General features: G+C 50.8%; 3 protein-coding genes across 4 annotated transcripts in view; 2 read left to right on the forward strand and 1 right to left on the reverse strand.

The window, feature by feature from the left end:
* Carm1 (coactivator associated arginine methyltransferase 1) overlaps positions 1 to 7,125 on the forward strand; it is a gene marked incomplete at its 5' end in the record, with an annotated part of 50,144 nt that extends 43,019 nt beyond the window's left edge. The window contains 10 exons of the mRNA XM_026778914.1: positions 564 to 654; positions 876 to 957; positions 3,908 to 3,993; positions 4,173 to 4,262; positions 4,658 to 4,795; positions 4,889 to 4,978; positions 5,050 to 5,162; positions 5,278 to 5,355; positions 5,629 to 5,697; positions 5,827 to 7,125. Of these exons, the coding sequence (XP_026634715.1) occupies positions 564 to 654; positions 876 to 957; positions 3,908 to 3,993; positions 4,173 to 4,262; positions 4,658 to 4,795; positions 4,889 to 4,978; positions 5,050 to 5,162; positions 5,278 to 5,355; positions 5,629 to 5,697; positions 5,827 to 5,966 (977 nt within the window). The remainder of the gene's footprint in view (positions 1 to 563; positions 655 to 875; positions 958 to 3,907; positions 3,994 to 4,172; positions 4,263 to 4,657; positions 4,796 to 4,888; positions 4,979 to 5,049; positions 5,163 to 5,277; positions 5,356 to 5,628; positions 5,698 to 5,826) is intronic.
* Positions 7,126 to 7,231: 106 nt separating this feature from the next.
* On the reverse strand, positions 7,232 to 11,343 carry Yipf2 (Yip1 domain family member 2). 2 transcript variants are annotated; one of them, XM_013346285.2, is made up of 9 exons: positions 11,085 to 11,343; positions 10,617 to 10,774; positions 10,456 to 10,536; positions 9,256 to 9,343; positions 8,134 to 8,286; positions 7,890 to 8,056; positions 7,624 to 7,806; positions 7,409 to 7,539; positions 7,232 to 7,328 (listed from the first exon to the last, which is right to left on the reverse strand). In XM_013346285.2, the coding sequence occupies exons 1-8, from the start codon at positions 11,113 to 11,115 to the stop codon at positions 7,426 to 7,428; spliced, it is 975 nt and encodes a 324-aa protein (XP_013201739.1). In that variant the 5' UTR covers positions 11,116 to 11,343; the 3' UTR covers positions 7,232 to 7,328; positions 7,409 to 7,425. The 2 variants fall into 2 exon arrangements, with proteins under 2 accessions (XP_013201739.1, XP_005346966.1); XM_005346909.3 differs by having other exon boundaries at positions 8,134 to 8,250; positions 11,085 to 11,333.
* Positions 11,344 to 11,395: 52 nt separating this feature from the next.
* Timm29 (translocase of inner mitochondrial membrane 29) lies at positions 11,396 to 14,891 on the forward strand. The gene is made up of 2 exons (XM_005346910.3): positions 11,396 to 11,612; positions 11,691 to 14,891. The coding sequence occupies exons 1-2, from the start codon at positions 11,471 to 11,473 to the stop codon at positions 12,377 to 12,379; spliced, it is 831 nt and encodes a 276-aa protein (XP_005346967.1). The 5' UTR covers positions 11,396 to 11,470; the 3' UTR covers positions 12,380 to 14,891.
* Positions 14,892 to 15,313: the final 422 nt, after the last annotated feature.

Raw genomic sequence — 15,313 nt, forward strand, 5'->3', positions numbered from 1 at the left:
TCTCAAAGAAAAAAAGAAAGAAAAAGGCCTTCTATCAAAATTAGGCTGGATATGGTGGCATACTCGTAAGATCCTGGCATCTGGGAGCCTGAGGCAACAAGACCCCATCTCAAGAAGACAAACAAGTTAGGGTGATAATGTATACCTGTAATTGTGACACTTAAGTGAAGGCTGAGTCAGCAGTTAAGGCCTGGCTGGGCTAGAGGAGAGCTTATCTTCCCACCTCATCCCTCTTCCACCCTCCAACTAAAGCAAAAAAAAAAGATTTATGTCTGAGAGTTAAACTGAGGGTCACCAAGTTCCATCCCCAGTTCACACATGTCTAGAGGTCATGGACAAAAGGTGCTGCACACTGGGGCATGGAGGGAGGGAGGGAGGGAGGAATGGAAGGAAGGAAGGAAGGAAGGAAGGATGGATGGATGGATGGATGGATGGATGGATGGATGGATGGAAAGGAAGTCCATGATTGGGGATCTCAGAGTCCTCTGGAAGCTCTACCCAGCCTTGCAGGATGTGCTGCCCTGACAACAGCACTCCTCCCTGCCCCTCCCCCCCACTCCCAGGAAACATGTTCCCCACCATTGGTGACGTCCACCTCGCACCCTTCACCGATGAACAGCTCTACATGGAGCAGTTCACCAAAGCCAACTTCTGGTGAGTGCGCCCTGGGTATCCCAGCCAGGCCATGGGGCCTGCCTGCTCGGGGATGGACCCAGTCCTCAGGTGGGCCCTTGCCTCTCCTGTCTTTTCTCTTCCCCCTTGGAAGGATCTGAAGGACATGGGCTAGATGAGGGCCAGCTAGGAAAGAAAGCAGGTAACTCCTCCTGCCTCTCTTGCTGCTTGTGACCTCAGGGTGGGGTTGGGAATTTCCACAGGTACCAGCCATCCTTCCACGGAGTAGACCTGTCAGCCCTCCGAGGTGCCGCTGTGGATGAGTATTTCCGGCAACCTGTCGTGGTGAGTAGTGTGTAGAGGGCACTGCTGGACTGATGGATGGTGTTAGAGCTTCACCAAGCTCTGGGATCTAGAAACTCTGCTTCTCTCATCCCTCCCTCACTCTGCAAAGCATGTGCAACCAACCAGCAGGATGGCTCTGTAGCAAACTTGACTGAATAATACATAAAGCCATGGTTCAGTAATTAAGAATCTAAATAAGCTTGTCATCTATGCCTGTAACCCCTGCATGTAGATAGGGATCAGAAGATCCAAGCTGGCCTAGGATCTTTCATAAAAACAAGGTAAAAGTAACAGAGATGGAGATATGGCAATTACAAGCACCTACTGCTTTTGCAGAGGACCCACATGGCAGGTCACAACCATCTATAATGGGGCACCAGACACTGTGGTGTACAAACTTAGGTCCAGATAAACATCCACACATGTAAAATAACAAAATAATTTTTTTTAACATGGGTAGGTATTTTGCCTTCATTTATGTCTGTGCTACATGTGTGCAGTGCCCACAGAGGCCAGGAGAGGGTGTTGGGTCCTCTGGGACTAGATCCAGAGGTTGTGAGTTGCCTTGTGGATGCTGGGAATTGAACCCAAGTCATCGGAGAGCAGCCAGTGCTCTTAACCTCTGACCTATCTCTCCAGACCATAAATTAGTTTTATTTTTAAAGAAAAGAGGAAAAACAGTGTTAGTGGCTCTTGCGGGGGGACCATGTTCCAGGGAATCAGATCTCTCCTTTGGCCTCCACTGGCACTGTATACACATCGTGTACTTAGATACAGACAAAACACACAGAAAATAAAATTTAGTAAATTGGGGACTGGAGAGATGACATAGCACCTAAGAGCACTTGTAACTCTCTTCCCTCTCTCTTCTCTCTCTGTGTCTCTTTCTTTTTGGTTTAGATTTTGGAGACAGGGTTTCTCTGTGTTGCTTTGGAGCCTGTCATGGAACTCAAACTCACAGAGATCCAACTGCCTCTGCCTCTGGAGTGCTGGGATTAAAGACATGTACCACCACCCTGCAAGCAATTGTAACTCTTGCAGAGGATCCAGGTTCAGTTTCCAGCTACTACATGGTGGCTCACATCAACTCCAATTCTAGGCAATCCAATGCCAGGTGCATTTACATAGTCATATACATAAATATATCTAATAAAAATATAACTTCAAAAAGACATTAAATGAGTACATCTCTAAAGAAATTTTTTTAAATGATTAAATTTACACTGGCTGGCCTGGAACCCAGAACTATGCCTGGATCAAGAAAAAGTCTTAAGCAACACAGTAGTGGCACACGCCTTTAATCTCAATACTCGGAAGGCAGAGGCAGATGGATCTCTGTGAGTTTGAGAGCAGCCAGGACTACACAGAGAAAACCTGTCTCAAAAAACTCCATAAAGGGGGCTGGAAAGATGGCTCAGTGGTTAAGAGTATTGCCTGCTCTTCCAAAGGTCCTGAGTTCAATTCCCAGCAACCACATGGTGGCTCACAACCATCTGTAATAAGGTCTGGTTCCCTCTTCTGGCCTGCAGGCATATATACAGACAGAATATAGTATACATAATAAATAAATAAATAAATATTTTAAAAAACTCCATAAAAAGGGGTGAAAAAAAGAAAAGTCTTAACACTCAAACATGTGCTTGCAGGTGCACATTTTTAAAACTTTTTCTCAAAATATAGCACAATTGGTATATTACTGTGTATCCATTTCTCTGTCATCAAAGAGCATGCACTGGGTACTATCAGACCTTGGACAATTGCAACTTGATTCAAATCTAGTGTGCAGTCCTCAGCTAACGCTTTGTGTATGCTTAGAAGAAAATATCAGCAGGGTATGGTGGTGCTGGTATTTAATCCCAGATCTTAGAAGGCAGGAGGATCTCTCAATTTGATTAGCCTGGTCTATAAGTGAATTCCAAGGCAGCCAGGACTATATAGTGCCAGGCTTGTATGGCAAGTGCCTTCACCTGCTAAACCAGCTGGGTGAACCTTTTTGTTTTTTTAAAACAGGATCTCACTATGTGACCCTGTCTGGCTTGGAATTCACTATAAAGACAAAGCTTGGGGGGCTGGAGAGATGGCTCAGAGGTTAAGAGCATTGCCTGTCCTTCCAAAGGTCCTGAGTTCAATTTCTGGCAACCACGTGGTGGCTCACAACCATCTGTAATGAGGTCTGGTGCCCTCTTCTGGCCTGCAGACATACACATAGACAGAATATTGTATACATAATAAATAAATAAATATTTTAAAAAAAAAGACAAAGCCTGTCTCAAACTCAGAAACCCACATGTGTCTGCCACCAGAGTGCTGCGGTTAAAGGCATGAATCACCAGGCCAGGCTCCTGTTCTTTTCTAAATGAGATTTCCATATCTTGCTTAGGTTAGACCCAAGTGCATAAGTGCCATTACTTCTTGAGTAGATGGGAATATGGTTGTTACTCACTGTCGTATTGTTGTCATCCTAAGGATTAGCTCAGTGCAGAGTGCTTGCTCACATGCATGAGGCCCAGGGCTCAATCTGCCCTGAGACAGGGTTTTTCTGTATAACAGCCCTGGCTGTCCTGGAGCTCACTCTGTAGACCAAGCAGGTCTCAAAATCACATAGATCTGCCTGCCTCTGCCTCCTAAATTCTGGGATTAAAGGTGTGCACCACCACCGTCCAGCATTGGAACTCATTATATAGACCAGGCTGGCTTTGAACTTGCAGAGATCTCCCTGCTTCTATAATGTAGAGGGGTGTAGCCTCCCTGCTTCTATAATGTTGAGGGGTGTAGTCTAATTGCTGTCCCTAGTGTTGTGCCCAGCAAATCTGAGAAGGGCAAAATGATGTAGCCAGATAGTAGAGGTAAGTACCATGGCCAGGCCTGGAGAATAAGGGAAGGCATTGAGGCTTTCCCCTTCTTCCATGGTATTTGCAGCACAAGCTGGGTCATACCTGTCATCTTGCAGGACACATTTGACATCCGGATCCTGATGGCCAAATCTGTCAAGTACACAGTGAACTTCTTAGAAGCCAAAGAAGGCGATTTGCACAGGTACCCATCATCTTTTAGACACCCACGGCCGCTATACCCCTACCCCTGCACTCCTCATAGTCATGTACCTGTCACCCCCTGGGCACTCACGGCCAGCTGCTGTCCACCCAGCTACCCCTCCTACTCTCCTCACAGTCAGGTTGGGCTTCTACAGCAAGCCCATGCCCTTTGCCTTGCAGGATAGAAATCCCATTCAAATTCCACATGCTGCATTCAGGGCTGGTCCATGGCTTGGCGTTCTGGTTCGATGTTGCTTTTATTGGCTCCATGTAAGTATGGCACTGCTGGGGCTCCTTGCAGCTATGGCCTCCAGGCCTGGCTGTGTCATAATTCCTCAGGTGGCTCTTCCTATCCAAAACCCAGGAAGAACTAAGAACTATAGGGGAGGGTTGTGGTTGTGGTTGTCATTTCCTCAGCAGCTACCCTGAGTGCCTGACCCTCACGTGTGTTTGTCTCAGTGCATGGGTGTCAGAGTGAGTAGGCACCCCATGGCCATGGATTGATTGTCCACATGTTTGCCTGTGCCTGCCTGGAATTGAGCCAGTTTTAGCCCTGAGACCCCAGGGGACCATTCAGGGAAAGCTACTGGGGTAATATTAAGGTATGTGGGGTAGTGGCACAAGTGATGGTGCCAACCTAGTGAAGTACACCCATCTCTTGACAGAATGACCGTGTGGCTGTCCACAGCCCCAACAGAGCCCCTGACCCACTGGTACCAGGTCCGGTGCCTCTTCCAGTCACCGTTGTTTGCCAAGGCTGGAGACACGCTCTCAGGGACATGTCTGCTTATTGCCAACAAAAGGTGCACCCTGCAACCCATCCAGGGCTGATAAAGCAGTGGCACAGGGGCCCACCAGCCCAGCTGTCTCACAGCCACCCTCTCTATCCTCCCCAGACAGAGCTATGACATCAGTATTGTGGCCCAGGTCGACCAGACAGGCTCCAAATCCAGTAATCTGCTGGACCTGAAGAACCCCTTTTTCAGGTAGCAGGGTTTTAGTTGGGGGAGGGTTTCAGGAGCCCCACAGCCCTATCCACAGTGAATCTCTGCCATAGGTACACGGGCACAACCCCATCACCCCCACCTGGCTCACACTACACATCTCCCTCCGAGAATATGTGGAACACAGGAAGCACCTACAATCTTAGCAGCGGGGTCGCTGTGGCCGGTGAGTCTGAATGCAATTTCCAAACATAGCTGGAGGCCCATGGTGGCAGCCTTGACCCCAGGTCCCCAAAGCTTGCTTGCCTTGCCCTGCCCCTAATACTCCACTTTCTGGTCAGGAATGCCTACTGCCTATGACCTGAGCAGTGTTATTGCCGGCGGCTCTAGTGTTGGTCACAACAACCTGATTCCCTTAGGTGAGTGTCCCCTAAAATCTATGCCATGGCAGGGGAGGACTGGGTTGTGCCAGTGGCCAGTTCAATAGCCAGTGCTTGGTCTTCTGCCACCACTGTCGCTGTCATGGTCACCTCTTCCTCTTCCTGGGTACTCTAGCCCTGTGTGCCTCTCCATCTTGATCTGTCACCATTCCATCTGCCTTTCCCACACCAACCATAAGAGTGGAGTGGGCCAGGCAGGCTGGGGGCGGTGACGTCTCCCTCCCTCCTTCTTTCCTCCCTGTCGCTGCACAGCCAACACAGGGATTGTCAATCACACCCACTCCCGGATGGGCTCCATAATGAGCACGGGCATTGTCCAAGGTAACAGGGTAGCGGGGCCGTGGGCGGGGGGCCTCCCGCCTGGCCTGCGCACACGCTCAAGCTACCAGTGGGGGCCAGGCAGGCTTAGGGGTCATGCTGGCTCCTCAGTGCCCATGACCTGCCCCACAGGCTCCTCAGGTGCCCAAGGAGGCAGCGGTGGCTCCAGTGCCCACTATGCAGTCAACAACCAGTTCACCATGGGTGGCCCCGCCATCTCCATGGCCTCACCCATGTCCATCCCAACCAACACCATGCACTACGGGAGCTAGGTGCCTCCAGCTGCAACACCACTGCGCACTGACAGCACCAGGAAACCAAATGAAGTCCACGCCCAGTGCAGCCGGTGGCTGTCCCCCTTGTTCTGGAGAAGCGTGAACACCCAGTCACAGCCCTCTTTGCAATGGGAACTTGGACACTTTTGTACACGATGTCGCCGCTGCCCTCAAGTATCCCCAGCCCACCCTTTGGCCCTGAGCGCGTTGTCGCTGCCATGTTTTACATGAGATCCTGTTGGGGCAGCCCTCATCCTGTTCTGCCCTCTCCAACCTGACCTGGCTTTGACATCTACTGGAAGAGGCAAGCTCCCTTCACCCAATCCCACACACACAGCTGCGCCTGACCAGGCAGGAGGAAGCCAGCAGCTGCCACTACCAGACCTGGCAGAACCCATCCCCCAACCCATCCTTGCACCTGCCCCTCACCTGGGGTAGCAGCACAGCCAGCTGGACCTCTTCTTCAACTACCAGGCCACATGGTCACCATGGACGTGACATGCTGCTTTTTTTAATTTTATTTTTTTACGAAAAGAACCAGTGTCAACCCACAGACCCTCTGAGAAACCCGGCTGGCCGGGCCCAGCCAGCAGCCCCTGTCCGTAAGCCCAGAGGTTCTAGGTGAGGGGTGACCTGTCAAGCCTTCAGGGCAGGCATCACCCCCTCTCACCAAAGGGTTCACCTCACACTTGAATGTACAAAAACACCCAGCTGTCCAAAGGCCTCTAGCCCCTGCTTCCTGCTACTGTCCTGTCCTGAGCCCTGAAGGTCCCCCTTTACCAAAAGCTGGAACAGGCAGCCCAAAGGGAAAGTCACCCAGGGCCACTGGGGCAGACAAAAACCTCAAGGATCTGTCACAGAAGGAAGGAGGGCATACTCTCCATGATAGCTAACATGGGCCTTTGTGTTGCACTCCACATTCATGCTCTACTTCCTCCTCTCAAGACAGCATCCCTGAAAAGGGGCCTAGAAGGGACCTCTCCCTCCAGCAGAAAAAGAAGAAAAGAAACAAGAAGGGCAGTTTCTCCCCTGCTCCCTTGCCCTAGAGTCTCCACCCACCTCAGTGGCCAGAGCCCGGGCTGGGCCTATGCCTACCATAGGTACTCCTGGCAATGGCTGGATCTGCCTGTGCCCAGGGCCCACAGGCAGGCTGGAAAACCGGGCTCTTCTGTCCATCAGTAATACTCCCTGCTCGGCTGCCCCTCCCCACCTTTATATAAATTCTCTGGATCACCTTTGCATAGAAAATAAAAGTGTTCGCTTTGTAAGAAAAGCCTGCAAAGTAGCAGGGTGGTCTCCAGGGTCCAAGAATCCTCCGGTCTTCACAGGGAGGATAGGTAGTGGCCCCTTGTGTTTGCCCTGGAAAAGAAGAGACTCCTAGGAGTGGCCCCAGGGGCAAGAAGTTGAACCCTTAGCCACAACAAAAACTGGTCCCTCACCTTCAGGCTTGGCCTTCCTAGAAGGTTGTCATGGACCGGGCTGAGGTGGGCAGCATGACACTGGGAGATAAAGGTGTGGCTTGCGGTCCTGGTACAACATGTTCCGGAGGCAGTGGCTGGAAGAAGTACAGCTGCAGAGAGATCTCAGGGTGAACGTGTAGTTGGGTGGCAGCACGCCCCACTCCACAGCCCTGCTGAGGACCACCTGGACCTACCTTACAACCTAGCGCCAAGAGAGCGTGAAGCAGCACTACAACGGACAGCAGTGCTATAGCCACCAGCCTTGTATCCTCTCGGACAACAGGCCACAGTGTGAACACCAGCCCAGCAGATGACAGGGCCAGAGCCAGTGCTCCAAAGAGCCACTGCAGCCACTCCACTGGGATAAGCCATAGGACCTAGTGTGACAAGTATAGCTGGTGACCATATACAGGGTGTGCCATGCAGATCCCACCAGTTCCCAGGGCCAAGCCACACTCACCACTGTGGGGATGAAGACAAAGAGTGAGTAGCCATAGACACAAACTGTCTCCAGGAAAGTGTACAACCCCATGTGCTCCCTTGTGCCCTGGCGCCACCGGAGGAAGCCCCACAGTGCCAGTGGCACTAGCCACGCATAGCAGTAGATGGTAACACCTGCTACAGTCACTAGGAATGCAAAGTGGACCGTCATTGCATGCACTGGGGCTCTGGCAGCCAGGAGCTGAGCCCAACCACCTGCTTACCCTTGTGGAACTGGGGGCTGTAGTGGATGGAGGGGTCCCGCCTCTGTGCAAGCACCAAAGTGAGATTGCCAGTAACTGCCAGGACAAAAGCCAAGGTAGCACAGATCCAGAAGGGTCCTGTAAAGGGGACATGGAGTCCCAGGTCCATCAGTCCTAGGAAAGGTAGCTGGCTATGTCCTGTTTCAAGTGTGGTAAAACCCCAGACCCCATTTGACTCTCCAGATTACTGAGGACAGGACCTGCCTCGGGGCCCATCCTGTCTTTCTGGAAATGCCTTCCAAAGTGCCTCAAGCACTTGACTTTTTTCTCTTCTCTGACAAGGTTCTTTAAAGGTAGAAAAGGCTTGGTGCTTTTGCACTGGAGGCAGGATCTTATCCAGATTTGAAGCTTTATGAATGCCATCTTTAGCTGTCCACTCCCAAGTTGCTCCGGTGCCCCAAACTTCACGCTTACATTTGAACTTCACATGGGTGTCCTGAGCCCCCTTGACCTGCTCCTCATACCTGCCCAGCTTTTCCTATCTACCCATGGTAACTTGCTCTTGGTGGACTGAGTAGAAAGCCACCCTGGCCTTTCCCACTCCTCTTCACTGTGGGGCATTCTCTAGAACCAACCACTCTGCGCTCACAGCCTCCGCTGTGGTGTCTGTACCCTGCCTGTTCTTGCTGCCTTCTACCTTTAATTTCAGCAGTGAGAGGAGACCTTAAAAATGCTTCACCGAGATCTCTTCTCACCACAATATGGGACCAGTGTACTCACCCCCTACCTCCCCGGCTGCTCCTTCCACTCCAGTCACCTATGCCACTATGCAGCTCAGTTGTGTTTCCACCATGGGGGTCTAGAAACCTCTAGAGAGGCAGGTCCTCTTTAAGCCTCTCTCCACCAATGCCAACAAAACTCATTTGCCTACCCTACTCAGAGGCCTTCCTAACTTCCCTATACCAGGCAGCGATGCCTCATCCTCTGAGCTCTACCTACCACCTTCTGCTTCCTGTCTTGGTGTCTCCCTCAACTAAACACAAATTTTCACTCTTCATAACTGACAGTCCTGCTCAGGGCCTGGCACAGCCCCACATTTGCTGAGTGAATATTCCATTGAGTTAAACATACAGCCTCATTTACCATATAGGTCAGGCCGATTTCTAAGATGGTGCCACACAAAGTTGTGGCCCGGGTGAGGCAGCAGCGAGCCTTTGATCCGGTCCAAGACCTGAAGAGCAAAACCAGGGTCCAGAATGAGAATCCTAGCATTCTGAGAGGCAATATCCCTGCAGACTTCTACTGTCTTGCCAGTACATCCTAACTGAGCAAGCTCAGCTGTCCCCTCCAGGCTATTCATGGAATGTCTATGGCTTGAGGTCTTAGCCTCTAGTTTCTGCTGAAATGTCACCACACTCTAAAGGTGGGCTTTTAGGTCTGCCACCTTTTGCTCTACTTTTTAAATTTTTTTAAATATTTATTTATTATGTATACAATATTCTGTCTGTGTGTATGCCTGCAGGCCAGAAGAGGGCACCAGACCCCATTACAGATGGTTGTGAGCCACCATGTGGTTGCTGGGAATTGAACTCAGGACCTTTGGAAGAGCAGGCAATGCTCTTAACCTCTGAGCCATCTCTCCAGCCCACTTCTAACTTTTTAAGTTTCATTTTATGTGCATTGATGTTTTGCCATGGGTGTGGGGTCCCCTGGAACTGGAGTTACAGTTGTGAACCATCAAGTGGGTGCTGGAAATTTAACTCAGGTCCTCTGGAAGAGCAGTCTGTGGTCTTAAACTGCTAAGCAATCTCCTCGGCCCCTCTCTCAACATACTACAATAAGTAACTTACTGCTCTCCTCCCAGCCACAGTAAGGACAGTCCATAAGTTCTGGGTGTTTTCCCTCCTCCATCTCCAGAATGTGCCCTCTCAGTAGACCTGGGTTATTATCAGAGGCTGGCCTGTGTTCCACATTCATATCTGCTCATTCTACCCATTCATCTCCAGAAGTCTTCCATGACTCCCCATTGCCTCAGGCCAAGACCCAAACTTCAGCTCATTAACAGGGCTTGCATCCAGGCCTCGTGGCGCCTGCTGTGGCCCTAGCTACCCAGAAGCCTGAGACAAGAGAAGCACTCTAAGCCTAGTTGTTCAAGGCCTAACTGGGAAACATACCAAGATACTGGCTTTAAGAGACACACCCACCCACCCCCCATCTACTCTGTACCCCACTTTTGCCTTCCAGCCACACCCCACACACATTCCATCCAAATTCAGTGCCCCAAATATATTGGCTAAACCCAAGCAACTCCCAAGTTCTTGCCACCAATATCCCAGGCTTCACCTGGGAAGTGTCCACATCAAAGAAGCTCTGATAGTAGTCAAACGTCCAGAATCTCGGTTGTGGCTTTTCTTCCTGTAGAAGCTACAAGACACAGACTTTCAGGACCTGCCTGCTTAGCCAGGGTAAAGACAGACAGGTCATGGGATTCCTAAGAGACTCACCGATGTCCTGTCACCCTCTTCCTCCATCTCTTCGGCCCTATAGCCAATACCTGATTCCATAACCACAGCCACGTGCTCTCTTGAGGTCAGTGCATCACTTTGGCTAGTGGTAGCTGCATTTGGGGTCTCTGCCAGAAGATTTGTGGCTTCCTCGAACTCTGCGGACAGAAAATATGGGCACCCGTGTTTGGAGTCTGAAAATTCCTTTGGTCCATTCTCACCAACCTGGGTTGGGGTTGCCTCACTACCGTCCCCTAAGGACTGAGTTTCTTTCGTTTTGACGCATAGGGAAGTCTATTCCGTCACATTTGGGGTTCAATTTAGTTCCTGGGCAGACTTGAAGGGTCGGGTGTACTTCTGAGTTCACAGTGGGAGCAGGGATTGAGTCCCGGACGAACCTCAGGTTCATCCTGGTGTTCTAGCCTACGACAGGAGTAGGAGCTCAGGTCACTTCCGGGCCCCACTCACCATGGAAGGCCAGTTCGTCAGTCGCTGCCATGATTCTTTAGACGCGTCACCGCATCGCGCTCTGTAGACAGAACTGCATCAGTCCCACATCTCTCCTCAGAACTGCTGCTTCTGCCTCGAGTCCTGCTTGGAGTCTAACACGGAGTGAGACCAGCAGTACGCCAGGGCTCTGCAGGCACACCCCCGCCCTCCTCACCTAAATCCACCTAAGCTGGCGTGGCCCGTGCTCCGTGCGCGTGCGCGCGGCCAGCCTACCCGTCAGAATCCACCCTTCTCCACGCAACGACAACATCCGGCGCTAGTCCGTCTCCTAGAGGTTTCCAGTGAGAAACTACTTCCGGTATTTTACGCTTGCGCAGGAGAAATTTCCAGCCGTTTTCATTCCGATGTTATGCATTTCCACTTGGCCAACGGACTGCAGGAAAAGGATGGCGACAGCCGCTATGAGGAGATTCTGGTCCAGTGGGCGCAGTGAAGCGAGTGGTTCTGCGACGGTGGCGGCAAAGCCAGGGATGTGGGCGCGACTGGGTGAGTAGTGGCAGAAGGCGGCAGGGTGGGTGGCCCGAGTAACTGAATCACTGTCACCGCAGCGCTTCTTTCCCTCAGGCACTTGGGCCCGCGCGCTGCTGCGAGATTACGCCGAGGCGTGCGGAGACGCGGCGGCCGCGGCCCGTGCCCGACCGGGCCGCGCGGCCGTGTATGTGGGGCTGCTGGGCGGCGCCGCGGCCTGCTGTGCCCTGGCACCCAGTGAGACGGCCTTCGAGGAGGCCTTACTCGATGCGTCGGGGTCTCTCTTGCTGCTGGCGCCCACCACTCGCAACCGCCACTCGGAAGCGTTTTTGCAACGCCTGCTGTGGCTGAGAGGCCGCGGGCGCCTGCGCCACGTGAACCTGGGACTCTGCTCGCTGGTGTACGAGGCGCCCTTCGATGCCCAGGCCAGCCTCTACCAGGCCCGCTGCCGCTACCTGCAGCCACGCTGGATCGACTTCCCCGGCCGGGTCCTCGACGTGGGCTTCGTGGGCCGTTGGTGGGTCCTGGAGAACCGCATGCGTGATTGCGACATCAACGACGACGAGTTTCTCCACCTGCCTGCACACCTCCGCGTCGTCGGGCCCCACCAGCTGCACTCTGAGGCCAACGAGAGGCTGTTCGAGGAGAAGTTCAAGCCGGTCGTGCTCACCGATGACCAGGTGGACCAGGCGCTGTGGGAAGAGCAGGTGTTACAGAAGGAGAGAAAAGATAGACTGGCGCTGAGCGAGGCCGCTTCACTGGTGAAATCCGAGGTTTCCAGATGAAGCCCAAGGAGCCCCCGCATCTCCAGGCTCAGGCAAACTGTTGGCCATGGATGATACAGTGGATGAAATAGAGATGAACCGCACTCACTGCGGTTTTGAGGGACTGCTTCCCCAGTAGCTGAAGCTGATTGAAAGCCTTCCTGGCCTTGGAGATGGAGCACTTGACTGTTCTGTTTAACCACCAGGGCTATGAGTAGGGAGCCTGTTTTGTGTAGCCTGTTGTACCTAGGAATTGTCCTTGAGTGCTTGAGCGCTAGCTTAGCTTAGTCTGGCTTCTGTTCTCAGCACTGCAAAACAAAACAAAAATGAACTTTTGCTTTGGGGTTATTGTTTATTTGATTGGTTTTTGAGGCTAGGATTCCCATATGGCCTAGACTGCCCCTGAATCCTGCCTGAGCTCCAGTCCACCACAGTGTACATACGTAGCCCATGCGAAAGTCCTGTTCGTGGGCCTACAAAGACATCCTGATTGCCAGTGAGTCCCAAGATGCTAAGATCGCTCACATATTCACATTCTTTTTCGAGTGTTTTAAGGAAGATCTGGCTCTGTTGCTCAGGCTAGTCTAGAGTTAGTGGACCTTCCAGGAGCTGAATAGCTCAATATTCAAGAGTACTGACTGCTCTTCCCTAACGGAGGGGAGAGCCTCGATTCACGTCTCCCTGTCCTCATAGGGTTTCACAAACATCTATAACTCCAGTTCAGGGAATCCGACCTTTCCCTTCTGAATTCCTTGGGCACTAGGCAGGTATGTGTTGTACAGACGTATGTGCAGACAAAACACACACATTTAAAAAAAGATCCTCCTAAACAGCCTTCCAAGGTTGAGACTACAATCGTGTACCACAGTGGCCAACCTCAGATGATTCTTTTTCAGTTGGAGCTGAGATGTGTTTGTTGTGAGTTTTGGTTTGGTTTGAGACAGGGTCTGGAACTGGCTATGGAGAACAGTCTGACCTTCAACTCACAGATAACTGCCTCTGAAATTTGAATTTTGTTTTATTTTTTTGTTTGTTTGATTTGTCTCTGAGACATGTTCCTACAGCCCAGACCAGCCTCATAATCAGCATGTAGCAAAGGATAACCGAATGATCCTCTTGACTACATGTCCCAAATGGAGGGTGAAGTGTTTCTGTTGTATCATTGTTGAATACATTTCATTTGTCTTGTGCTAGTAGGCAAGCCCTGCACCCCTAGTCTTCTTGGGGTTTTTTGTTTTGATAATTTCTTTATGTAGTCCTTGAGGCTCTTCGACTTAGCCTCTCGCTCTCTTTTTTCCCCCCTCCAGGTTTTCAAGGTAATGTTTTTCTGTAGCTTTGGAACCTGTCCTGGAACTAGCTGCTTTGGATTCTGTCCTGGAACTAGCTCTTGTAGACCACTCTGCCTCCCAAGTGCTGGGATTAAAGGTGTGCACCACCACCACCCCACTGACGTAGCTTCTCTTAACTAGTAATGTTGTATATTGTCAGTATAGGAGGTAGGTATGGAGGGGAGCAGATTTTACTGTCTATGTGTATGGCAGCAATTGGAAGCATGGCAGAAGGCTAGAGTGTATTCTCCTCCCACAGCCTACATGTAGTCATATGTCATCACACTGCAGTGACCCTGGAAACAGTTCTGTGGAAAGGAACAAGTTGGGACACACAGGCTGAATCTGACAAGGTTCTAGTAATCCATCTCAAGCTAACATTAGTCCAGCGCACTGTGATAGTCAGTAGAAGCAGGACCACCCTTGCTTTGCGTTGTCTGTGGTGCCGCACTTCACTAGCCGCAGTCCTGGCGCTGTGTGTTTTGCCGCTTTCTTCTATTATCTGATGTGCTGACATTGTGGTAGTTCTTTTGTTTTTTTGAGGCAGGATTTCTCTTTGGAAACCTGGCTGTCCTGGTGTATGGTAGTTCTTAAATCCAGATCTGGCTAAATAAGGATGTTAATCCACATCTTAGGGACTGGCAAGGCTGCTTCGCAGAAGAAGGCACATTCGGCTAAGCCCAACAACCTGAGTTCATGCCCTGGAACTCACTTGTTAAGATGAGAGAACTAACTCCTCCAAGTTTCCCTGTGACCTCCATGCCCACAAAATAAACTGTAATAAAGGTTTCTAAAAAGTTCACATTTTCAGGGCTGGAGGGATGGCTAGGAAGTTAAGAGCACTGGCTATACTTCCAGACGTCCTGAGTTCAATTCCCAGCAACCACATGGTGCCCTCTCCTGGCCTGCAGGCAGAACACAGTATACATAATAAATAAACCTTATTTTAAAAAAATTCACATTTTCTCATTTTAGCTGTTTTAATTAGCATATTTTAATGATCTGTAATAAGATTCATTAAAGCATTTTTTTTTCCTAAGGGTTTCTCTGTAGCTTTGGAGCCTGTCCTGAAACTAGCTCTTGTAGCCCAGGCTGGCCTTTTACTCCTCTGCCTCCTGAGTGCTAGGATTAAAGGCATGCGCCACAACTGCCCGGCTAAAGCATTTTCTTATGTGCATATAAAGTATTTTTATTTATTCACCTTCCATTACTGTCTGTTTCTTTTCTTCCCAGCTAACGTGTGGGGTGTGTGTGTGTGTGTGTGTGTGTGTGTGTGTGTGTGTGTGTGGAGGGGTGTTCTCAGGATGTAATCCTAGGCCTAGAACTTTATGTAGATCAGGCTGACCTTGAACTAACCTAGAAATACCCTTTACCTCCCTAGAACTAGCACTTCTGTTTGCATGTCTTGTGAGTTTAAACTTGATTACAGATTCCTAGAAGCCTCTGCACTGACTTGGACACTGAGGAAATTGTTCCTCCTTCCTACAGCAGCTGTTACTGACATAAATCTTCAGGGTGAGGAGGATGGGCCCTGTCTTGGAGAGTCTTGTCCAGGTGTCACAACCGCCGTGTGTTGAAGACTGCAACAGCTAGGCTGTAGGTGGCTCAGTGGGAAAGACACTTGCCA

This window comes from Microtus ochrogaster, chromosome 5, assembly GCF_000317375.1.
Source record: "Microtus ochrogaster isolate Prairie Vole_2 chromosome 5, MicOch1.0, whole genome shotgun sequence".
Taxonomy (NCBI): Eukaryota; Metazoa; Chordata; class Mammalia; order Rodentia; family Cricetidae; genus Microtus; species Microtus ochrogaster.